This window comes from Alosa pseudoharengus, unplaced genomic scaffold, assembly GCF_046254945.1.
Source record: "Alosa pseudoharengus isolate Yale_2024_CS ecotype anadromous, Long Island Sound unplaced genomic scaffold, YU_APseudo_1.1 YU_APseudo_1.1_scf_9, whole genome shotgun sequence".
NCBI lineage: Eukaryota > Metazoa > Chordata > Actinopteri > Clupeiformes > Clupeidae > Alosa > Alosa pseudoharengus.
In genome coordinates, this window is record NW_027468881.1 from 28,306,020 (window position 1) to 28,332,210 (window position 26,191).

At 44.1% G+C, this 26,191-nt stretch overlaps 2 protein-coding genes across 2 annotated transcripts in view; one reads left to right on the forward strand and one right to left on the reverse strand.

Moving 5' to 3' along the window:
• Nucleotides 1–15,606, forward strand: part of gpr153 (G protein-coupled receptor 153) — a 37,298-nt gene extending 21,692 nt beyond the window's left edge. Inside the window, exons 3-6 of the mRNA XM_076277497.1 lie at nucleotides 844–1,273; nucleotides 7,741–7,930; nucleotides 9,605–9,789; nucleotides 12,307–15,606. Coding sequence (XP_076133612.1) covers nucleotides 844–1,273; nucleotides 7,741–7,930; nucleotides 9,605–9,789; nucleotides 12,307–13,335 — 1,834 coding nt within the window. The 3' untranslated portion in view covers nucleotides 13,336–15,606. The remainder of the gene's footprint in view (nucleotides 1–843; nucleotides 1,274–7,740; nucleotides 7,931–9,604; nucleotides 9,790–12,306) is intronic.
• Nucleotides 15,607–18,373: 2,767 nt separating this feature from the next.
• Nucleotides 18,374–19,456, reverse strand: her3 (hairy-related 3). Its single transcript, XM_076277262.1, has 4 exons — nucleotides 19,406–19,456; nucleotides 19,185–19,280; nucleotides 19,014–19,095; nucleotides 18,374–18,879 (listed from the first exon to the last, which is right to left on the reverse strand). The coding sequence occupies exons 1-4, from the start codon at nucleotides 19,454–19,456 to the stop codon at nucleotides 18,374–18,376; spliced, it is 735 nt and encodes a 244-aa protein (XP_076133377.1).
• Between the last annotated feature and the right edge of the window lie 6,735 nt (nucleotides 19,457–26,191).

Here is a 26,191-nt window from a genome sequence, read left to right on the forward strand (position 1 = left end):
TATTTGTAACTTTATTTTGTATTTGGCCCGTTATGAAATCATGTGGAACAATTTAAACACATTGTAAAACGTAAAGCCCAAATTTGGAGACATCCATGCATGTCGAAATTTGCTACAAATTTAAAACTAGATTACTCTGGAACGGCTAACTGTACAGGGGACTGCTTTACACTTTTGTGTTCGGTAAGGTCTGCTGTTTATTCTGATATCTGGTATGTCATGTGTTAAAAGAAGGGTTCGTGAAGTATTCCACCGAGATGAATGGGTAGTGAGATCATGGGACGCAAAACCCTCAATAGAATGTATGATTAAATTGAATTATATTATTTACTTTTCTCGCGAACCGTTCAACACAGCAATTATCGGCTAACATCGTTTAAAAGCTGAGAAAAAGCTCTTTCATGTGATGCTTGTGATGTCTGTGTGATGAATAGGCTACTTCGCGAGTAGTTCAACTGAGAAGAAGGGGTGAATTTGGACGCACTTTCTTTCTTGCGCGGTCACTTTCTCCACTGCGTAAAAGACTAAATTAATTTGCGCTGTGAATGCTAAGATTATTTTGACAGGCCACAGACTAAATAAAAATCGCTATTAGTAGGACGCAAAGCAGAATATTGAAAGAACGGGGCACCAAGGCCACCGTGGCCTGTAAACCTCTGATTTTCGAAGGGGCCTCACGGCCAATGCAAGGGGCTACGGCGGCCATGGCCGTCGTGGCCGTCGTGAAATTCCTACCCTGTATGTATGTATATAATCTTTGTATATTTGTGTAACTTTCTCACTGCTGCTCACTCTCTCTATCTCTGTATCTATATCTCTGTCTCTGTGTGTTCCATCCCTCAGGCTGAGCAACACTAAGAAGCAGGCGGTACACACAGTCATGGGCATCTGGATGGTCTCCTTCATCCTGTCCACGCTGCCGGCCGTGGGCTGGCACGACACCACCGAGCGCTTCTACACGCACGACTGCCGCTTCATCGTCACTGAGATCGGCCTGGGCTTCGGCGTGTGCTTCCTGCTGCTGATCGGCGGCAGCGTGGTCATGGGCGTGGTCTGCATCGGCATCGCCCTCTTCCAGACCTTCTCGCTGCAGGCGGGCCACTGCGCCGACAAGAACAAGTTCAACGTGCCCACCATCGTGGTGGAGGACGCGCAGGGCAAGCGACGGTCATCCATCGACGGCTCGGAGCCCGTCAAGACCTCGCTGCAGATCACCTACCTGATCAGCGGCATCGTCTTCATCTACGACTTCCTCACCGGCTTCCCCATACTGGTAAAGAGCTCTCTGGGCTTTGCTTTGTCTTGTCTGACCGGGCGTAGAGGCTACCTACTTTTTGTTTCAGTCTCTCAGCAGTCCTAACCACCTTTGGTCAGTAGTTTAGTAGGTGGTGGTGGATAGTAATGGATTGGTTGCTGGTGACCTAGAATTTGCCTGAAGCATGGAGCTTTCAGTGCTAATCGTTTCCCTCTTCTTATTAAATGCACAATAGACTGGTAAATAAACATGTGCGCACTCACACACTCACTCACTCACTCACTCACACACACACACACACACACACACACACACACACACACACACACACACACACAGACAGACAAGTGCACTTTGCCAACTCTCAAGTATATACAGCAGAAGTCTATGTAGTCTACAGCATGCAGTTCCACAAAACATGACTAAGACTCACACCTCTGTTTGGAGTGGATTAGTGAGAGCCACTCACTCAGAGTCGGGTGTACTCCAGCTGTGCCCACTGAGCATGTGCGGAGCAGCAGCCACGGCCAGTTGTGGGTGGGGGGCACAGAGGGGGTGGAGAGAGAGAGAGAGAGATAGAGAGAGAGAGAGAGAGAGAGAGAGAGAGAGAGAGAGAGAAAGAGAGAGAGAGAGAGAGAGGATCGTCCTTAAATTTTAATGCTGCGTTGGATGTTTGTCCTCGGCCAGCCGCCGGTGCTGGAAGTTCCTCTGACATCAGCGGCGTGGCGTGGGTGGGGGCCTCAGACAGGCTTTTGAGTCAGCATGGGGGATGGGGGCGCAGAGAGGAGAGGGAGATCACATGCTGCACCACAAATATACTCCCTCTTTCTTTCTCTCTCTCTCTGTCTCTGGGGAGGAGGGCTGGATGTGGGGAACCACTGAGTCGAGCATAATGGGGTAGAAAAGAGAGAATGCACATCATCATTCTTAATTAGAACTAATGTTACCCAAAGAGAGCAGGAATGCTTTTGCCACTGTATTATTTACATCCAGCTTTGCACTTAACCTCAGCCAGGGATGGAAGTAGGTCACAGGCTGTGTTTTAATACATGTGTATGCATTTGTGTGTGTGTATTCTTTTGTGATCTGTGTGTGTGTGTGTGTGTGTGTGTGTGTGTGTGTGTGTGTGTGTGTGTGTGTGTGTGTGTGTGTGTGTGTGCTGATGCTTTGTTTGGATTACCAACAGGTAACTTACCAACTTACCAACAAGGTTTTGGTGTGTTTTTGTCTCCTATGTGTGTGTGGTCATGTTTGTTTGTGTCCTGCTGTGCACAGCTATAGCAGCCAGCCTGATCCTGTGCCCTTGCAGGACTCGTTCAAAAGGCACAGAGACAAACCAATATGAAAACCCTCCACTGCAAATCTTGGCACTCCAGGTTGCCCATTTATACAAATGAAGAGTCATTTGCTACAAGAGCCAATGCTCACAGCAAATTCCTTCCATGTGTTTGGTAATCTGGTAAATAATGCCTACTGTTGCACAGAGAATGGGTTTGGACATGAGATGTCAAGATGTTCTCTCAAGGAGAGGCCAGGATAAGATGCCTTTAGGCTGTACTTAAAAATACATGCTCCTCTATCCCTTGCTTGAATTTTAATATGGTTCTTTGTGGATCACTACGCTGATGTCATGTTCAGCCACCAACACAAAAATTAGCTGTAGTTCTGTAAAGAGGGCCCAGACGTTTTGGCAAAACATCAGATCAGGCTCCATGAGTAAAATGAGTATTCAAGGTGTCACATAAGACACATAGGCTTGTGGATCTGGGTTTTCGCCTTCTGGGGCTCGAGCTGAAATCAAAATAAGCCATGAAAACACATTCTTTTTTTGAGTGCCTGGTGTTGGAGTGTAACACACTTTCTGAAAGACATTCGGAGCAGGCACTGATACCAGGTCAGTGAATGTCATTGGTTGTCAGTTAGATGCTCATTCAGGCCTGTGCTCTGGCTAAAGTGGTCAAGCTGGATGTTAAGTGATGAGGTGGAGAGGCCATGGGGTGCGCTTCATCACTCCATGTCCTGATGACCGTAAGATCTCTGGTGCTCAGAGTTGGCTTCCCAGTGAGAAGACAGATGTTCTGAGTTCGCTCTCTCAACCCCTCCTGCATTACAGTGAACTGCCAATGCACTCTTTCAACGAATCTCCCCGACAGCCCACTGTGTGTGTAATGCCAATAGCGCTTGAGTGTCTCTCTCTCTCTCTCTCTCTCTCTCTCTCTCTCTCTCTCTCTCTCTCTCTCTCTCTCTCTCTCTCTCTCTCTCTCTCTCTCTCTCTCTCTCTTTCGGTGAGGTGCCACAAGAGACCTCTCCACGCTGGTGTCAGCCGTCACCAGTCACCCAGAGACCCTGAGGAGCTCTCTCTCTCCTCTCGTGGCCCGGCCTACCCGCCCGCCCGCCCAACACACTCCTCTCACAGCTGAGGCTCCTGCGTGGCTCCCCTCCCTAATTGTCTTTCGGCTGCCAGGAATCGTGTCAGCACAGACTACTCCGGACAGCTCTCTCTCTCTCTCTCTCTGTCTCTCTCTCTTTCTCTCCTGCTCTCTTTCCTCAGATATACGTCTGTAATTATACAGGGGTAGGGGTCCAGAGGGATTCACTGCATTGTCTTGCATCGCTGGTGTTATTGATTTCTTCTAGAGCCCAATGGAAGTGAGGTCAGCGGATATGTAGATGAGGAGCGCTAGAGGAGCCGCGGTGGTCAGCAGCAGTCCATAGGCATTGGAGGAAACCACGTGGATTTTCCTACTTTTGAAGAAAAGGCTTAGGGTGCGCTTGGAGCGGGGCTGTCGGCATGGGTCTCGGGCAGATGTCTGTGCGCCTGCCCTCTCTGTTTGTCTGTTCGTCTATCAGGCCATCTGGGGCTCTCAGTTGGTGCGTCCGTCTGTGTATGCCTGGTCTTTCTTTCGGTCTCTGTCTTTCATTCTCTCCATTTTTGTCTTGCTTTTTTTTTAAATCTCATGTTAGGAGAAAATGAATGGTGGGGCAGTAGAGAAAATCCTACGAAAACAAGTAAATTTGGATACATGATGTATTTATTGTATTGACCTGGGACCATCTGTGTCCTTTTTTCCTTTTCTGTATATTTCATCTTCCTCTTTCTTCCCCTTCTGTCTGTTTCATCTCTATTTAGAATGACAATGAGAAATTGATCAGCTAGCTCGTAGAGAAAACAACAGAATTTCACTCCAGCTGTTGTTTTTAGGCACTGGGCTGGCTGTGGTGGCGGCCATAGTAGGGTTGATTTGCCTTCGCAGCCTCTCTCTTTTTCCCACAGTCTCCCAGTATGGCTGCACGCAGTCGAGCCATTTGCCCAGCTTCTGTCTCTGACATTCATACATTTTTTAGCATGGGATCCTGATTCATTATGCAGTCCCAAGGCCAGTACAGAGCCACTATATCTCCACACACACACACGGCACACACATACACACACACACACACACACACACACACACTCTTCTCTCCCACCACCACCATCTCAGCTGGACAGACAGACTGCCACCTGGAGAGGAAGTCCACAGTGCCACGCCAGCCTTCCTGTTTAGCCTCAGTTAAAGATGATCATGAACTACCTTCAATATGTCCGCGCCATTTGGGGGATTACTTGTTACTTGTTCAAATTGGGTCCAATTCCAACCCTCGCTGTATGACTTGTACGATCAACGCACCACATTAGTAGTAGATAGATAGAACGATGCTAAGGACAGACACTGCTCTTATTGGATCACAGTGGGGCTTACCTTCATCATTATGTATTCCTGCTACTCTTGCCCTCTAAGTCTTTTTATACTCCTCATTTGTGCAGTGCTGGGAGTCTGGGAATTGATTTTCAAGTGCACTGCTGCAATTTTTATGGTTACTCGACCGCGTGTTATTGTCCATATAGAGCTTTCGCAAACCCCCAAAGCCTCCAGCCCTGTCGCCACATTCTGAACAGGTTTCTCACCACAAGTGAAATATTGCTCTTACTATTGTAGGGGGTTATCTTGAACTGCAACAATAGCTACATGTGTAGGGCAAGTATGTTGTTACTTAATCAAAATGACACGCCTCCAGCAGACCGGCAAGTCCCATAGAAAATAATATTCAATATGCCAGGCAGTCATTTGTATCTTTTGCAATTCAGCAATATTAAAAGCTCCTGTAACCAACAAAGATTGCAGATGACTATATTCCGATGGCTGTGACTAAAATAGATCCCTATACCAGAAAATGCCTGTTCGACTCCTGCTCCCTGTAATCAGAAACAGAAGAATCCAACTGGATTTGAATGCGCTCCTCACTGGCCAAGTGGCCTATATCACCTGTGAGTCCCATATTGAAGGGCTTGGGGGTTGGGCTCCTGTGCTCTGATAAGTCTGAGGTTAATATAGCATACAGCAGCTCTTAACAGCTTTCCAGTTTGACTCCTAAACAGCTCACAAAGTCAAAAGAGTGGAACAACGGAAAAAGGGGGATGGCATTGATGAATGAGGGATAGACAGGGAACATAAGAAGAATAGAAAGAGAGAGAGTGTGTGTGAGCGTCTGTACATCAATGAATATGCCCAACTGTGGGAAATCAATAACGGAGGCCTCAAACTGTGGCATGACCCATTGATTCGCACCAGTGACTGAATACTCATTTAAAACCCAAACCAATTCCTATGCTGACCTTGAGCCTCAATCAGATCCACATTTGTAAGTGAATACATGCATATACACAACACACACACACACACACACACACACACACATGCATGCATGCACTGGACAGAGATTTTCACTTTCAAATATCAATCTATCCTCATGCTGACACACACACACACACACACACACACACACACACGCGCACACACGCACACACTCACACACAACAGTGCCATTACATGTGCATAGCCTAAGCCACTCTCTACAGTGCTGACAATCTGCTCCATCTTCTCTAAATCACATCATTATGAAAACATAGAGTACTGTCCCTCTGCTCACCGCTCCTCTGTGCTGTGATGTTAGCACGGCACTGCCCCCCGGCCCCCGGCCCCCGGTCTCAAACGGCTCGTAAAACAACCCCAGAGACATCAGAGGGGGGCACAGCCAGTCAGCAGACAGGCGAGAGGAGAAGCAGAAGCAGACGTAGGAACACGGCCGCTGACCTCCAGTCTGTGTCTGTGCTGGGGGAGAAGGAGCTATTTAAATGCATTACTGTCTCAGGCCTGGCTTTGCTCACAGGAGGATGTAGACAGAAAGCCAGATTATCAGAGACTGTTTAGAATATGTTCCACTTCAGTGTGTGTGTGTGTGTGTGTGTGTGTGTGTGTGTGTGTGAGAGAGAGAGACAGAGAGAGTGAGAGACAGAGAGAAATAAGCAGTAGTCTGAACGAAAGTCAGAAGATATGACATCTATGAAAATTTGGCCAGTCATGCAGTTAAACTTTTTGATAAGTTGTATTTCAGTCAAGTGCCATAATGCTAAATATGAAATGTAATTATCTGGCCAGCACCACAACAGCAAATAGACTTTAGATATTAAAGACATTTAGACATTAGACTTCTACATCCATCAGGGCAAAAAACACAAATCTGAATGGGATCTCATTGTCCCTCATTTGCATTAAACAATGTGACGGTCATGTATTATGTGCAGCTACATTCCAAACACACATTACATGGCAATACTGGAAATCCAGTGTATTAAAGTGTGCTTGGGCAGAGTTTGCCACTGAATAGATTGTCAGCCATCTTTCTTGATTTATATTCAGACCCTTCTCTAAGTTTGTACTAAGTAGTGAATTTGAGCTTACGAGAGTTTTTGCTCTGATGTAGTCAGATCTTGAGTAGCACCCTCAGCTAGACTGTCGATAAAAACAAATCAAACAGAGAACAGTCCTGTGGTGGCACTCCACTATGCTGCATAAGCAGACTGGCCCAAGGTTGCACTTCTCAGCCTTCTAGTGGGGCCATAGAGAGCTTGGTTGCTCGATCGTTATTAATAACATGTCTCACTGCTGCATTCTGCACTGCGGTGTACATTTCTGCTGAAGGACAATCAATTCTTGAACGCGTTCTCTTCTTTTTGTCAGGCCGTCACTCTGCTTTGGGGGTTTTTTCTCTCTCTCTTTTTCTTTTCTCTTTGTCTCAGTCTCTTCCTCTCACCCCTTTCCACTCGTCTGCCCCCTCTCTCTCTGTCTCACACTTTCTTTTATCTCTCTCTCCTCACCTGAATAAACATCCCTTCTGATTATTGACTTTCCTTCTCTCTTTTTCTTTCCCTCTGCTCCTCTTGCTCACTCTCTTTATCTCGCTGTCCCTTTTTTTCATTAACTGTCTCTACCTGAATCCACTTCCCTCTGATTGTTAACCTCTCTCTCTCTCTCACTCTCTCTCTCTGTTTCTCTCTCTTTCAATCTTTCTGTACCTCTCTTTGAAGTTTCGTCACCTGAATCGGCATGTGATTGTTGACTCTCTCTCTTTCTCTCTCTGTCTCTCTCTCCCCCTGGCCTTGTCAGGTGGTGAGCTTTGCGAGTCTGAAGTACGACCGCTCGTACACGTGGATGGTGCTGTGCGTGCTCTGGTGCTCCATCGCCCAGTCCATCCTGCTGCCCATGTTCCTGTGGGCGTGCGACCGCTACCGCGCCGACGTCAAGATGGTGTGGGAGAAGTGCGTGGCCATCATGTCCAACGACGACGTGGACGAAGGTAACGTCCCAATCCCTGGCTTAACCTGCATGGGGAGCACCTAGAGATGGAGAGGGAGGGGGAGGGGAGAGGTGTTGGGCGGAGAGCGAAGGGTGGCTGTCAGAGTCACAGACTTTGGCCTCTAATTGGGTCAGTCCTCCAGAGTCAATTGATGTCAAATCGATAATGGGAAGACGAGCAGAAATGGGCCCAGTGGTAATTTCAGCCATATTTGAATTAGGTAGTGAGACTTTTTTTTCCCCTCCCTGGCTTGAAATGTGTCAGACCTAATCTCCCAGGGTGGACCAATGATGATTATGGAAGGCAGAGCATGAGAGAGACTCATTGGATTTATCATGTGACCTACTTCTCCATCTGGAAAGGTAGTCAGCTAAAAAAAGATTGAATGCTGTCACAGCTGTTTATCATGGGCTCCGGGGACAATACTAAGGAGCTCTATAGAAAGGCACCACAAATGATCACAAACGATTCTCGTTAGTAGCAGCTGATCACAGTACTCTCTGCATGGCTGGATCTGTAACAATATGGGCTGTACGACACATTTCACATTTTCGCAACACAAGGTATCGTTTAATGTAAAGTGTCTTCCTGTTATGTAATAACTGTCATAATTAAAGTGTTATCTCCTTAAGAGCACTGACCAGTCGTTAAATTATTATTTTCTCTCTCATCGTAAGACCGGCTGTCCCCCTGATCATAAATCTGTCTAAATTTGGCTGAAAGTCAGGCTTTAGTCTGACAGGATAGGGCCAATTAAAACACTATCCAAAACTTAGACATCCTTCCCTCTTGCCAAGTGTGTTGGTATTTGTGCTGTGATGCAGTATGTAGCAGTAATTCTTAGTACATTAAAAAGAACTGTGGGTGATAGTGCTTTTTATGTGTGAGTGTGTGTGGTTTTTTGGGGGCTGGGGCGGGGTTAGTGTGTGATAGTGTCGATTTGTGCTGTTAATGTTACCAGTTCTCTACTCTTCTTTGCAGAAGGGTTGCCTTGTATAACCCAGCTGAGTTGTATGTATAAGGGTTGTTTCTTGTTCTCCAAAAGCTACTGACCTGCATGCTAAGCTAATGCCTGTGCTAATCTCATCTCTCATCTTGCAACTGGCCACGCCTGCCACAAGATCAGCATTTTACACTGTACTTCAAAGGCTCATGCCTCAAAGTCCACACTAAAACCTGCCCAGTTAAACCCTACTGGTCAACACAGACCCAAACGATAAAAAAAAACGAATGTAAAATTATTTAACATTATTGTTTTGTTTTAGAGGCACGTCTTATTATGCCTCACCATAGGTGCCACCTTTTCTCCAGAGAGGGTAGGTGTTTTCTTTTGATTTTTGTTTTGTTTTGTTTTGTTCTGCACTCAGGTGTACAGCATCACCTATGTGCCCATGGCCAGCAGCTAAGATTTTCAGACAGATTTTTTTTCCAGAATGAACCTGAAAAATACTGGCCATATACTGACATCAATATTGATTGATTTGTCTTCAACTAAACAAAAGCTTCCCTAACACCAAATTTCAGTTTAGAAATCATCAAAGAAGAGACATGGAAAATAAGAAGATGATCTTGTCTTTTTGATCTATTCCTTTTTTTTATCTGTCTGTCTGTCTGTCTGTGTATCTGAGTCCATTTCGTTTTGAATTCTGATATATATGCTTTCTGCATTCGCAGAAAACAGCCAGGATGGAGCCTTTCATCCGGATTTAATTTATGACAGACCGTATGACTATAGCCCGGGGCCCGATATCATGACGATAGACCGTATTGCCATGTACGAATTCTCAACCTTAGAAAGGGGTGTGCCCCAGGGTTATCCATTGAGGGAACAACAGGAAGATAAAATGCAGTACTTGCAGGTATATTTCTATTAATTTTATTTTTATTTCATAAAATTGATATACTTTGCAGTGAACCTTCGTATGGTGAACCTACATATGAAGATTTTCTCAGTTGTGCATGCTGCAGGCCCTCTCCATGAGAGTTGTTACATGATTGTCTTTTCCCTTCAGGAAACTTTTTTTTTTCCCCGTTTCAGAGGGGAAAAAATCCCTAAAAACTATTACTCACACGGTGTTTGACATATCCAGACATGACGTTAGAGACGTATGAATCAAAACAATAGTCTGGCTGACTAATGTTTGGCAAACAAGACCAACAAAGCCCATGCTCACCTCATCTTCAGACACATACTCTTTATCTCTCTCTGAGCAGAGCCACGTGTGACAAAGCTACCTGCTGCTTGCACCAAAGCTTAACTCCCACAGCCTTTCAAGCGCTTCGGAACACCAATTAGAGAGTCATTTCTCGCGTTTGCACTCGCTTTTAAATTTCTACCTAACAAACACCTTTATCTAACTGGCAGTGGTACAGACACTAACGTTTTGAAATCTTGTGTGCGTTACTCTCAGGGGCCTGAACTCACTGTTAGAGCCATGCATGCTCCACTGGGCTACAGGAACCTTACCTGACAACATTTTTTTTTTTCTTTCTTCTCCAAGACGTACATTTAGAAAGTGCCTCCGCAAGCTGTTCGTGTGACTAAGTAAGAAACTGTTTCAGCAGCCTAGCTTAGGACAAGGCACTGGAACAGAAAACCCATCATCCGTAGAAACCCAAGTCTCATTGTGGCCCCCTCACATGAAAGCCAGTTAGCAGTAGAGCTGTAAAATGCTCCTCTTTCACCTTGAGATCCCAGCAGTCGTCTCTGAGCATACAGTCTTCGAGCACTGATGGCCCGTCTAACCTCATTTGCCACACGCTAAACCGTGTTTGTCCTGACACTAATTTGTCAGGATTCTTTTAAAACAGATTTGCCGGACGGACGGCAGCTGGACACACACAGTGCTCGACGGCTGGACGCGGAGAGCGTGGCCTGAAAATAGAGAACCCAATTCCTAAGACAATCCCACCCCACCCCCTCTCCCCCCCCCTCTTCCTCTTCAGCTCTCTTTTCCACATCCAGACATCCATCACAGTGCCATCTCTGTGCCTTTTCATTGCAAAATGTGACCCAAATTGAGCACTTGCCAGTTGTTTGTAATCGCCAGACGACAACAGCTCCCCTCCCCTTGGGGCTGAACAGTCGAGTGCCGTTGCAATGACATTCTGCAATAAAATGCTGATGCACTGTGATCCGCTACAAAACCATGCAACTGTATGCCCACCTCATCCTCCTGCATTGCGTAGAGTTGAGTAATGCCCGAATGCCACCTCTCATGCCCGACCCACCGCAGCAGATATACAGAACGGCACGTCAGGGCCAGCCTCCAGCCACTCACTAAATCACGCGTTGCTTTGTCAAATTGGGCCCTGGTCTCCCAAGATGAATTCCTCACACTCTCAAAATGTAGTCGTGTGGCCATGGACTGTAGTTTGATATTTCAGGGCCCCGGCTTATTTTGGAGATGGGAAGGGATCCTGCTTGTGCATTACTAGCAGAAGCAGAGCCTCTACTAATTCTAGTAGTCCCACTGCTTGTGCATTACCCCTAAAGCTGATTCATACCATCAGTTTTTTGCCACATAAAAATGCACCCTCCACATGGGTCCGGGAGTTATGCCATTTCCCGTGATCGGTCTGTTTAAAGTCCTGCTGGCTTTGATCCAGCATTTGATCTCTGCATCCTGGTGAGGCGTTGCTATTGTACCTCATCACTCCTGCTCCTCCCCTTCTCTCCCCCTCCCCTTTCTCTCTCATCCAATGCTAATGCTCTGCCTCCCCCTGCTGGTCAAAGCGCACACTCACACTCCAGGCCCCTGTATAGTCTGCTGCCCCCCCCCCCCCAAACCCCTCCATGCACTGAGAAAAGATTGCTGCACAATGGGGCGCTCTGGTGCTGTGGGCCTTGTGATGTATGCTTTGGGATGCTAGCTGTATGAGACAGTGGATTGATAACTAAAACAAAACTGACATTACGTCTTTCCTGCTTAGTTCTCAGAACAATGTGGAATGTGAGTATGAACTTGTGGATGTGTCTTAAGTTCTGATAGTGCCCCAAATAAAAAAAAATAAAAAACTTTTCTTAGTTTTGGTTTTGTGAGTTGTGTAATGGATTTTCCTCATTGAAAAAGTGATGACAATGTAATTAACCATTACCATTAGTTAAACAGAACACAATGATAAACATGTTTGTCAAATACACACAGAAGAGCACAGACAGTTAAACACGTCAAAGGGTAAAAGTGATCAGTTGGGTAAAGTTTTCCCTTTGAATGTCATTAATGAACCCACTGTCATTTCCATAGCCTTACAAATTCTCCCCAGAAGCCTGTATGTCTTTGTGAGACAGTGTTGTCATTCTGTGCTTTTAACATGTCTCCCATGCGTTCTGAGTGAATGCTGATAAGACGTTCCTTTCGTTTTTTTTGCGGCAGGTGCCCCCTACAAGAAGATACTCCCACGACGAAACCGACATGTGGACCAGCGGCCAGATCCCCTCCTACCTGCACCGCTGGGGCTCCACAGAGGACATCGTTGGGATCCAGCAGTACAGCTCGTCGCGCCACCACGACCGCCGGAGGGGCAGCTTGGTCTCCTACCATGAGGAGGGCGGCCCCTACCGCAAGCGCCGGCGCTCCGAGGACAGCGGCTACGCGCTCCGCGGCCTGCCAAGGGTGGCCGTGCTGTCAAGCGGTGGCGGCGGCGGCGGCGGCGGCGCTGCCGTTGCGGGCATGTGCGGCGACCGGCACCACGAGGCCGACTTCCTCAAGTGCTTCGGGCGCGACGAGGTCATCAGCTTCATCGACGAGACGCCGCTGGCCAGCCCCATGAAGAGCCCGCACCGCCGCGCCTCGGCCGTCTCGCTGCTGCCGCAGGCGTTCGAGGTGCTGCCGCCACACGGGAGCGGCGGCGGGGCCGGTCAGCACGCCGTTGTCCTCTACCCGCACTTCCCCCTCACCAACTTTGAGCGCGAGCCGCAAGCGCTGCGCCGCCTCTCGGACCACGGCAGGGGCTGCGCTCTCACCGAGCTGCCCCAGGACCACGCCGGACGAGGCACCGGAGGAGGAGGGGGAGGGGGCGGTGGTAGCCGCCGGGGCAGCAGATTGGAGAGCTTCGTCAGCGGGACCTCAAGCGGCGCAGGGAACGGAAGCGCCGGATGCTCGGGCGGCACGGGGACCTGCGGCTCGGGGAAGGGCTGCTCCTCGAGAGACACAACAAAGTGCGTGGCCAGCCAGGACGCGGGCCCTCACGGACACGAGCAGCCGCCCGCCTCCCCCAGTCAGAGGCACAGGACCGGCCCTGGAGAGGGCAGCGGGGGCAGTGGGGGCGGCTGGGAGGCCGAGCAGAAACTCCTCATGAAAATGGAGAGCAAAGGAAGCACAAATAGTTTTATAAGCTCTCCCTCGGCCTCCTCGTCGGGATACGTCACCTTCCACTCCGACTCGGTCGGCTCCGCCACTTAAGCGCCCGTTTTAAGCTTTTCACTGTTGCTGTTCTTATTACTTTGACTATTATTGCTTTGATTAATACCTGCTGTTCTGATTCAAGTGGAATGTTTTTGTATTACGAGCACAGTGGAGAGACGATAGGGCAAAGAGGACAAACAGAGTTTACAGAGTTTCACCTGTGTCACAGAATCAGCAGGCCACACTCCGGGGTCTCTGAAACATCAGTCAGGTCCAAAAAGGAGTCAAGCAGTGCTGACCTTAGTGCTTTGTGTGTGTCATTTAGACATTTACTTTCATTCTTTTAAAGAGGACGCTCAGTATAAAGATGGAATAGAGGTTTATGGAGAAGATTCTGGGCAGTCAACTATTCATTGACTTTTTCTTTTTTCTCTCTCAGTTCACACGTCATGTTTACTGGGCCACGGTTCCTCTCTCTTGGCTGTTTGTCTCTTTTGGACAGGGAGATCTTGCTTCATGGCAGTGCGGTGTTATTATTTTGATAATTGAATAAATGAAATGTGTTTTCTCACATAGTGCTTCAGTTTTAAAGTGTTCAAAATGTTTCTTCTTCTTTCTGCAAAGTGTTGCAGAAAACAACTGCCCATAGTTGTTTAAGGTTCCAGGTTGCCCTTGTTGACTTCTTTCTCATCCCTTATATGTTGGGTCATACTGTCAAATGAAAAGTGTAAATGTGTTGTAATTATTTAATACTAAATTATTTCCCTCTTGTACTGATGTTTAAAGTAGATCTTACTGGTACTGGATTGTCAATAAGGACTTTCAGATTGCACATACATAACTTCACTATGATTTGGCCTTTGATGTTCAGAGGAGAAGGAAAAAGTCAGAAGCACCCACAGAGTCTACTGTGTGTCTGAAACTAGGGGCAACTTAATTGGACTTAATTGACTATGAAGAGGACAAGGTATATTATTAATATAATAATTTTCCTACAGTAAATGTTTTTATTATTGAGACTTGCCCAGATATTTCAGGTCACAATCAAATGGCTTTCTGCTATATTAAAATATCTTGTATGTAAGAGTCAAAGATGTGGCATTTTCATCTGATGGCATTGTGTATTGCTATTCTGATTCCTTTATTCAGGATGTTAGGATTCCCTGATGTCCATTTTAAATACTGTTAATTAAGAGTTGGGAGTTCAGACTCCTAGCTGAGCATTAGCTGCCAGCATGCACGGGTGTGCATATAGGCTACACTTTGCCAAATACTGTTGTGAAACTCGCCAATGGTGCTCCATGCAAGTGCAGCTGAGTTGAGCTGATCTTTCGGCCATTGAAGATTTGCTTTTGGATTCCACAATCTGCCAGGCATCTGCCATGTTGACTAGCCAGTGCGCCAGAGTCTTCCTCATTCTGTAACAATGACCAAGTCTTTTCAAACATTTAGGACTATACCGGACAATATTATAGCCAATGCAACATTTCGCCACGATTTAGATAATAAGTCAAGTAATCTACCAGAATAATGGGTATTATCGTTAAATGAATGTATTTACAATGATATTCTGTTTGGGCTAGACAATGATTCACCAAGACGAAATAAGGAAGAGCAACAAAGTCAATATTGCCTGCAACTTGAAAAGTACCCAGAAGGATTTTTAGTAGCCTTATGTTGTTTGTGGAGATACTTCTTCTTTACTCTTGACATTGTTCAAATAATGATACAATTATGTAGCACGGTCAGATTTTGTTAAGCACTTTGACATGTTAAATGAAACATTTGGCCATATCGTTTTTTTCCCAGCGGAGGTCTGAGATTTTGTGAGATCTGTGCGTTCTAGTTTACATTTTTCCGTGCACCACACTTTGATTACATAATGCACATCTATAAACACTTCTATTTTTAAAAAAAATCAATACGATTAACGTTATTTATGATTTGAAAAATAGAACTCGTTTCGTTTGTTTTGTTAAAAAAATATCAGAGCGTAATTTTGTAACATATCCTCGGTTCTAAATACTTTGTCAAACTAATGGACGATGTTTGATGTTATGTTGCTGATATTATGACTTTGCTTGAAGTAATTACATTTACATGAAGAGAAACACGACTTTTGTTGAATTGTTTGAAGTGTTTGCGTTTGTCAATGGAAACCCTGGCGTCCTGCCTAATTCTGAGAGAAGTGTTCATCAAGAAAATGTGTAGGCTACATCAACCGTTTATGAAAACACTCGCTTCTCATTTTTAACGATGCTAACACTTTTTGAAATACTGCCTAAAAAATATGTAAGGTTAGAAAAATAAAATAAATCTTTCAAGACATCTTGACTCTTTATTGCCCTTATTTAACAATATTTTTTCCACCATATCGCAGAAAAAAGAGAGAACTGTCTCATAATGTTGGTGTGGTGTTTTTGACGCACACAAAAGACGGTTTAGGGTGCTTTCTTTATCGTCGTGATCATGATGTTCACCCTGCACACCTGTTGGACAGAACCAATAAAACCTGTAAGTGCAGTCTAAGAAGCTAAATGGCACTTACTGACTGGCTTGGTCCATTGTTCTGAACTCATAAGACGAGTACCGACGAATACTGGCACATTTTTGCAGCGAGGCAAGTCTGGCTTTAAGAGCGCTCCACTGGACACAGTCTAATGCAAATTTGATACTCTTCTCCTTTTCTTGTCTTTTCAACTCTGCTGCGCTGCTATTGTGGCTCCCCCTTAGATGGATACTTAAACAACGCAAAGAGTTAATAGAAATTCGTTGAACGTTTCAATGAGTGCGTACTTGGCAGCGTGATATTCAATGCATTTACAAACTACAAGTTGGGGAAGACAGCCTACAACAAAAGTATGCACCATTTATAATGCAAGTTACTGTCACTGAGAACGAGGTTACTTTGACGATTCCATTTAACAGCGTCAATAAAGCGATCTGTCCTTCCTTGTACGGCCAAAAGGCGGACCGCTGAATATTCAGGGGAGGCTTTGCTCACGAGTCAAAACCCCACGGTTTGTCTCGGAAGTAGAGGAGGGCAAAGGGACGCGTTTAGCACATTAAAAAACTGAAACAGGATCTTCCGAGTTGGCTCGCATAGCTCGAGAGGCACCCTCTTCCTTGGCTGGTCCACACTCCCTTTCACCACCCCCAGCGCGCCGCACTCCTGAATGCGCCGTGAAAAGGCAAGGGCGTGTCACCAATTCTCCTCGCCGCAAGGTGCCATCCTCTACTCCCACCAAAAAGCAGCTGATTTTATGACACAAGTAACAATCCTTGAATACTACAACCTGTCTTTTCCAAATTCACTGAAGATAACAGTAAGACATCTAAAGCTGTATTCAAGTTGCAACAATAATAATGTAGGCCTATATCCCACATTAATAGGCTAATTTTTAAGCCAAATACTCCAATGTCACCATTTACGATGCTAAAACTATTTCCTGCGTTTTCTGGAAATAACTGTGTACCAATCCATTCAGGCTTACATGTGCACATTTGTCTTAAAGCGGTCTTCTTTCGAGTGTAATAAGGCAAAGTCGACGGGCCTCCACAACTGAAGAGAAACTCTCAAGTGATTTTAACACTTGCCTTCAGTCAGGGATTGATTGTAAAGCCTCAAAGGATACTTTTTCGAATTTGACCATTCGAATAAGGGAATAAAACGTAAAGGAAAAGTAAAGAAATACTGAGGAAATACTAACTCAAACGTAGTCTATTCCATATTCATGCATTCTGTAGGCCGGGCCTACTCTCTTTGGGGTGGACTAAGATACGCCAAGGGCAAAATGGTAAAGGTTAGGGGAATTGATGTATTCGTCTCAACGAGGTTTGATGTTAAATGGTGATGACAGAAAAGTTGTAATAGTCAGCTTCAGCATTCGGTGAATGTACACTACCGGTCAAAAGTTTGAGGTCACTTAGACATTTCCATTCCACTCCATTATATACAGAATACCAGCTGAGATCAGTTGCATTTTTTAAAAATAAAATCAGGGCAGCAGTTTTCAGATTACATTATGTGCTTACATAATTGCAAAAGGGTTCTCCAATGTTTTCTCAGTTAGCCTTTTAAAATTATATCAGATTAGTAAACAGAATGTGCCTTTGGAACATTGGATGAATGGTTGCTGATAATGGCCAATGTAGATATTGAATTAAAGATCAGCCATTTCTTTCTACAACAGTCGAGAACCCTTTTGCAATTATGTAAGCACATAATGTAATCTGAAAACTGCTGCCCTGATAAAAAAAAAAACAATGCAACTGATCTCAGCTGGTATGGAGTGGAATAGAAATGTCTAAGTGACCCTAGACTTTTACCGGTAGTGTATTTTCTCACAAGCATTCGTGAAAATTTTTTTGCGCACGATCGGTCTCCAACCGCTCACTTAACTCCTTTGGACGTATGCTGTAGAATCTCCCACAGAACTGCGTAGGCTAGTGCGTAACCCTGGGAACTACAGGTGTTAGGTGGTACTGATAGATTATTTTATTTGACAAAATATTACAACGTGGACACTGTTGTGACAGAAGCACTTACTTCCTTACATATCCTCCCATCGTATCCAACAGAAAACTAGAACGTTTTTGGCTATGCCTCTCAGCTTCATTGTTGAAATTGCTCATATGCCAGACCTTCGCAAATGCAGTTATAATTAAGTCCTGTGGTCTAATCTATATGGGGCAATAGTGAATAAGTTACTGGATCATGAACTATTCATCAGTCATCACACTCTTGCTACGGAGGTTCAGCGGCCAGTCACTCCAGTCATTTTGGAAAACACAACACTTCAGGGTGGTTGATAGTCTACAGTTCGCAATACTTATAACAACATAAAACACAGACTGTGCTTGAGATGGTGGCAATCATGCTGAGGAGCAATGTGATCAATCACGATTGAGATTCAGAGAGATTCAACATTTCAGTATTTTATTTTAAAAAATAGAAAGGGCATACAAAAGTACAGTGCGTTGTGTATTATAGAATCTACTTTGTGCAAATTATGTAATTAAATAGTTCTATAGACAATCTATACAAACTAAAATAACCTATCTGTGTATTTAATCAAATACTGTACTAAATGTGTCACCAGGGCCGCCAGTAGGAGTCAGAGGGGGGCATGACGTATTTATCAATATGCTGTCCATCAGTGGGGCTACTGCCTCTGGACAAATAACCAGCAGTGCAGTTTCCCTTGTGTTTTTTCGCAGCAGTCACTCCAACCGGGCAGGCTCCAGGAAAAGTGTCTTTGCCTGGTAACTCTGTCGTTTTCACTGCGTTTCCATGACTTATGATGGTTGCCGCACCTCTAACACAGCTTGACACGGCTATACGATTCGCTCGCAGAGCCATATTTGGCGACAGTCTTTGCGCGCCAAGATCTGCTGACTGGCGATTCCTCGAGTCGCTGTCCGTGGTGCTGAAATCTTCATTGCGCGCATCTGCGCGAAGAAGACGGCTAGAGAGTTGCGCGAGCATGTCGGATCGGTTGCTCCCGCCCATGTCTGCTACCAACAAATACTGATTCACTCCAGCCAGGCAACTACGAAACCCTGCTTGGTACTCGGTAAAGTCGGTGTGCATAGGGGAACCTGCTGAATAAAGATAATTTTTTGTCACTTTACTTTAAGTGTCACTCAGTGCATTTGTAAAGCAGAAATAAGTGCTCTCTTAAAAGGGAAAGCTTTGGACACACATATCATTTTCTTAAAAAAACTAAACTTACCACTGCGATTTTTCTGTAAATGTCTCAGATGCCGGACCGTAAGTTCCAGTATGTCGGCCTTTTCAAGCTTCCGTTTACGAATCTATAAAGAGAAGCCAAGCCACTGTTAACTTAGTGAAATTGACATCAACAAATAAGACTTTTTCTATTCAGTCAGCATTATACACGTACGTTGTTTGAGTAGCAGGTTTCCAACAAGGTCTTCAACTGATCAAGACATTTGTTGATACGAGCTCTTCGCTTTTTCTCCATCAGTGGCTTGGAAACCTGGAAATACAAATAGGGGGGAAAACATTAGGAAATTGCATAGGTCTATATAATCGGGTCGTGTAAAAAATAAGATTTAATTATTTAATTTAACATTTTAAAATGAACAATGTGAGCATGCCCACCTTCTTCCCACTGAAGACTTTGGTCTTCTCTGAGTCTGCTGCAGCAACCATGACAAAGGTCAAAATGTTCTGTATGTGAAGACGAATGCGCGCTCTGACTAGTCCTCGTTGAGAGTGGAGGAATGCGGTCTCGCTGGAGTATTTATAGTGAGAGTCACTTTACATTTCAATGCGGGGTGCGTCACACAGAGAACAACGACACTTGTTTTTAATTCTTGATAGAAACTTTTAACCTTAAACATCAAAAGTGAACAGAACAGTTTTCACATTAACACATGTGTATTTGAATGTCAGATGTTTTGTCTCTGGAGTTTGGTGCATGCAACATTTAACATAAGTCTAAATACACATTTATTTCCCGTTGTCTCTAACATGTTACAGTAATGGACATCATTTATCAGCCTATCCTTGCATTTTAGCTGCTTCTTTCTACATTAATTTGTGGAAATAGATCGATTGGAGAGAGAAGGCTAAGGCAGGCCACTCGTGTGCTGGATTTAGTGAGATTGTCCGTTGCGAATAAAAATAACTCATTGTGTCGAATACAATCATCAAAACAATTTGTGTCGTAGAAAAGTCTTTGGAATTTGTGACTAGGCCTACATGCAAAACTATAGATCGACGTGTGAGGTGATATTGTACAGGGCAAAGGGAAGCGTACAGAATATCCATAAAATGGGACATAATGCTACAAATAGCCCGTTTCTCCGTTGCGGGGCTTGTACCAGCCTTGCCTATTCATTCTTTTCTTTTTAGGTTTCACGCCACAGGCCCGAAGGCAGCACCGTGGTAATTTCGCACTTGTAGTCACAGCCTTGCGATTTTCTGGCAATAAGAGCCAGGATATGGTCCCACGTTGTCACTTGATATTCCCACCCATTCGTATAAACATGCGGATTATATAGTCCTACTACATCCACATAACTATATCACATTAAACTTTATTTAATAGTAAATGTGAATGTCGAAAAATGCAGACATAGAAATATCGTTCTTTAATTCTTCCAAATCAAAAATAGGCCAGTCTATGCTATACCCGGCAGGTCGAGCGCGGACCGAAGAGAATCGATGGAACGCCTCTTTTTGGGGCCCTTACTTCTCGATTTTCCACACTTTTCTATCAAAAGACTCTGCCCTGGGAAAGTCCTAGCAAATGGCCACCATAGAAGTATGTGCTGTGGGTATTCCAACAAATGTCTCAATAAGGACAAATAAGTGATACGTCCAAATCTGTTGCTGGTATGAGAGACCATTCAGCTGAAGAGTCACTTAAACTTGAAGCGCTTACTTGTTCTGAATATCAAAAGCTACACCTGGAAATGGATTTGCTTTCTAAAAATATGCAACACCAAGCCACTATGTACAGTTTGGACATTTAAGAAGGGCATGACGATCCATTTGTTATGTACATTTGAGAGTGGACACGCGACAAGCTGGATGTCGTTCCATGGGCCACGTTTAAAGTTGCTCAGACTGGAGCTGGAAAACACACAATGAGACTGTTTAGATAGGGGCCGTGGCTTGCCGCGCAAATGGTGTGGAAAAGAGAGCGCGAGTGGCTCCCGCATTTACATCTGAGAGTGTTCACTGAGGAGTCCACATTGGAAAGAAAAGGCCCTCAGTATATATGTGCAAAGGCTGGTCACTGATCCATTCTTCTGCCCTTTTATGTAACTCACACAAAATAGGCAAATCAAAGGTCTAGGCCTTTTGATGCCCTAAGCCTCATTGTTGGGAACTGCTAAATCGAAAGGGGAACCCTTGAGAGAGAGGAGGATTGGTATCTAAATATTGTAGCTTCTATTTAACCAATGCTATGTCAAAAACGTTATACATTTAAGGTGACAAACATGGTAGATTATTTGGTAACGAATATATAAACGTGAATGTACATGTGAACAGGTAAACAAATACACAAGTATTGGCAAATGTGTTCGTTGGCTAGAATAACTCAGATTTTACGTAGCTTACGTCTGAATATTTCAAAGCGAGCTGGCAAACTTCAAAAGATTCAAAGCTGCTGTCAAAAGAAGTTTAAATGATCGCAATAAATAACAGCTCCACAGCTTGGTCTCCAACGCACAAATAAGCGGGACAATCACAGGATTATTTGTTAACTAATTGTCAGTTGGTGGTTATATCAGTTTGAATAAACTGTTTTTATATAAATTCCTTGTATATTGCCCATGTTTGGAGAAAAGAAACTCTGCTCATATAGCTCTGTTCCAATTAAGCATGCAGATTTGTTAACATGGCACGCTAATTAGGCTATTCCACGTTGCCTTTTATATGCTTCTACTTTATCCAAAATTGCATGTAATGCACCGCATAATTGGTGCAACACAGAATTTCACAGTATGAAATCGGACAGAGGTCCAGGAGTGTGTGAAAGCTGCTGCCTCTTTTGTTGTTGGCATTATGAACCCGTTTTCACGCTCAAATGTAACACGTTCCGTGTTAGCCTGTCTGCTTTCAGCATGTGGAGACTTCTAAACACTACAAATGCACCATTAATGTTGCATGATGTTTCTGTCATTTAACTAAATTACGTTTCTTTCTGTTTAAAACTAGCTAATTCTCTTAAAAGATGTCTGAGGCATAGTGATAGAAATATATATTCCAGAGTAGTTTTTCGTGGTATGACCTTAATGTATTTCCTCTTTATTCAAATAACCTTCATTTACACAAGTACCAGGGGCTAAAGGAGCTAAGACAATTGACATGACAATTACGCGCAACTAAAAACAAGTGGAGAGTATGTTTATCAAAAGCCTTGCGGGTCTTTTCTTTCCACTTTCACTTTCGTCTCCTTGGGTAACTCATTAACTTCAGTGCGCCTTTGTTATGGATGCTCAGCTAAGGAGATTCAGAATGGGGTGCTGTAATAATTAGGTTATTCTATGACTTGTTAACAACAATTAGTGAGGCAATTATATAATTACCTGCAATAAACTTCTTCTTTTTATTCAGAACAAATCTGGTACATATTACCACGTGAATGGCGCTAACAACGGGCAGGTGAACATGGATCATGTGGAGTAAACCGCGCGCGGAAAGACACTGCCAGTGTAGTAGGCTATATAATAAAATGGTGTAAGCCGTATGGTAAAAGGATGCGTCAATAAGTTCGAATTCAGTTCAGTTGATGGAAGACATTTTGTTGTAGCAGGAGGTACAGTAAAAAAAGGTTTAAAACAAATCCCAAACATACCTAAGAATATTTAAGAAAACCACGTTTAAGCTGTGTGAAAGGCAAGCTATATAGACTAGTTCACGAGGAGACAGTTCTCTGAAAGACGCAACTAATAGGGTGAGAGAGAATAGGTCACCCGAGAGCGAAACAAATCGGAGAACCGCCTCAGAACTATTCGGTGGCGCAACCAAAAAGGCAGACATGGTTAGAGCCTGTGATGAGAAAGATTCGCATATATGATTTTAACGTTTACTCAATAACTAGGCCTACCTGTCTTACTTTTTAAATTTATTACAGCAGAGGTAAAGCCACGCGACGGCCCTGTTGCCACAGCCCTGATCAAACATGTTCTATCATGAATTTCTATAGACTAGTCCACTGCTTATTTAAGGGTCTTTACTGATGTCCGGGCGCACAATGGACCGTGTTTGGCTATGTGCAGAGGGGTTACGAGCTGAAAGGCTCAAAGGTCCACATTAACATCGCTTTGAGTTTTCTCAAGGCCCGAAATGAACTCGAGGAAAGTAACTTTATAAGTGGCTGAAGGATGGATCTTTTGTTGCCCACTTCACTGAGAGACACAAGAGCCGTACAAAAGGAGAGCCTTTGCATTGTCTCACAAGCAATGCGCTTGAGCATTGATGCGCCTTGAATTGCAAAACATCTGCCATTTACCCCGCGCAACCTAAAAAGCATTTGTATAAGAATGAAATAGCTACTTTTGTACACCATCTTTTTGGCTACAACCAAAATAGCAGTGGACTAGATGGAAAGAAATTTAGAAAACATCAGATATCCTTCCAGCAGAGTTGTGCACTTTCAGAATGTTTAGAATGTTATATTCAGTATGGCTGCAATGTGGTAAAATTTTGATTTTTCAAAGATAAGCTTCTATGCAAAAGACTCCGGTTCATTGGTTATAGGCCTATGTTAATTTCACTGGCTGACTTCTAAATCAAGGTCTCACTCCAAATACATGATAAATAGGCGTTTACAGATTATATTTACATTTCGGCATTCTAGCAGACAACAGTCACACCTGTTACACCATTGTGACGAGGTGACTTTTCTTAATTCCAGGTTAACTCAAAATCATTCAACGATACTGCGAGCTTTGCAGGAGAATAACCCTATTTGTGTGCAACTGCCGTAGCAGGTTTCCCATGGCATTTCTTTTATACCCCAAAGTGGAAAATTGGAGTGTACATCTCAAAAGCCAGGAGGCGTGCCTCCAATTTGCCTCGCTCCATATTTTTGGGGTCCAGAAATATGCCCACTGCCTAAGACTGAATGTGCTTGCTGGTGCCTATAGTTCAATGTACAAAGAGGCAAGGCACAGCTTTCATGGCAGGCACCAGATGTATGGCAAAGTAAACGAATGGTCATTTAAGTGAAATAAGACTAGGCCTATTTTCTCAAAGGCAACATCGTCTGGAAATTCGTTGCAAGTGCTTGCATCTTGCTAAAAGCACAGCCCGTCAATGGTACTTGACGATGAATGATTTTAAGCCAACAGCATAAAATAGCATAAAATAATAAAAATAACAAAAATGTCAATAAATAAATAGGCTACATGCGTAAAAAGTGGACGTGAGGATCATAAAATCACGCAAGTGGAAGCTACTTGAGGCTGTTCTGGGAGGGGAGCTTGGCGAGACCTACGTGTGTGGTAAATGTGTTGTATAGCTACCTGAAAATTGGTATGAAATCGACAATTTGTTGGTGTCAGCATGTAGTTGGCAAGCGGCACCATATGCCACGCTGAGTCGAGCCAGTTAAACAATTCGTTCCTAGTTTCACGGTTCATCCTCCTCCTCTCCACGGGAACGCACTCAATAGCCTAACAAAGTAGCAATTTAGCCTGTCAAATGACCCAACACCCCCCAGGGTTGCATTTTTAGCTCGCCACCATGGCATCTGGCTCAGCAAAATACGTTCAAAGTTGTTGTCTAATAGTTTGGCTGTACGATAATAGCGCACGATTTTATTCAGTCATGTTTGTCAACACAAATGGAAAATAATGCAGATAACCACTTTGAGCATGCACTGCAAACTTATTTTGAGAAGACTAGACCGAGATGTATCTTGAAAATCTGTGTAATAGGCATTGGTGAGTTATTTACACTCGAGTAACTTACACATGTATCAGCCAGTCACTCAGAATCCAAATGTATGCGACTGTGACTCAGGTAGTGCAACGAATTATCCTGTGGGGGTCAGTATTACATGGATACACGAGATGGTGGGTTATGTCTCCACCACTGGCCATGTCTTGCATCTGTTGTTTTTTGCTTTCTGGCCATAAACACACCAAACAAACACAACCAAAAATCAGAATCACAGAATGTGATAATCAGCAAATTTGGTAAACCCATATTTAGCTGCAAAAAGGACATGTGAAACATATTTCAAAGTAAATATATCCAGTTTGAATATCCAGTTTGAATTTGATCATTTGATTATTTTTTTAAAAAGTTGGGACATTGGCAAAAGAATGCTGGAAAAGGTGTGTAATGATAAAGACAGGGGTACTGATGATGGTCTGAATGGGACCGAAAACATGTTGCACTTTGGTAGTACTTTGCACTTTTCACCACTGGTTGGATTAAAATTTGCATTGGCAACATTGGTGTGTTCAGTCAAGGAATGATAAAGACAACAAAATGAGGAATATTTCACAGCAGTAACATAAAATTAATATTGGATGGCTGTGGTCTTTTGGACCTCAGATGGCACTGCATTAATGTTTCTGTAAAGAAAATCATTGTATGGGCTCAGAAAAAACTTCCGATAACCATTGTCTTTGAGCACAGTTAATACTCAATCCACAATGCTAGTGCAAACTATTACCATGCAAAAAATGCCACCGTTTTATCTGGGCCTGAGCTCATTTAAGTTGGACTGAGGTAAAGTTAAAAACGGTCATGTGGTTAGACCAATCAAAATGTGTAATTATTTTTGGAAATCATTGACTCCTCTGGGTTGAGAATAAGGGAATTTCAAAGGTGGGTAGGGTCCCTACGATTATGCCCCCGGAGGCATCTCAGACGCATACCTCACCGCACTCAACTGGTGGAAAAATCCGCAGACACTCAGAACAGGCTCTCCCCTGTGTACGAGAGAAAGGTAGTCACGACGGATGCATCCCTCACAGGGTGGGCTGCAGTCCACAAAGGCAGATCTGCCAACGGGACATGGCCAACATGGTTTAAAGACAAACACATAAATATTCTCGAACTGTTGGCAGTGTTCCTACCGCTTGAACATTTTCTCCAATACCTGCACGGTTGCCATGTCCTAATCAGGACAGACAATACAACCGTAATGGCTTATTTCAATCGCCAGGGAGGGACACTCTCCCTTCAACTTCACAAGCTTGTCTGACAACGTGACCTTGAGCACCCTGTGTGTTAAGTGTTAATGGAAACTGGTTTCGAACTGAATGTGTGTTTCCAATTGTGAATGGACAATAATCCGAGGAGTATGCATGACTAGCTAGTAGCCTGTGTAATGCCAACGTGTGAAAAGAGCATTAGGCCTTGCTGTATAATAAGATAAGTTGTCTCCCTAGTGTGAGTGCATATTTGTGTGCA

What these genes read in the sequence shown, in the direction of transcription:
- her3 (XM_076277262.1), bottom strand. Translation starts at nt 19,456, where the DNA reads ATGGTTGCTGCAGCAGACTCAGAGAAGACCAAAGTCTTCAGTGGGAAG. An exon ending in AAGTCTTCAGTGGGAAGAAG is followed by an intron (nt 19,281 to 19,405) that starts GTGGGCATGCTC and finishes TTGTATTTCCAG; the next exon opens with GTTTCCAAGCCACTGATGGA. An exon ending in TTTACAGAAAAATCGCAGTG is followed by an intron (nt 18,880 to 19,013) that starts GTAAGTTTAGTT and finishes TTTATTCAGCAG; the next exon opens with GTTCCCCTATGCACACCGAC.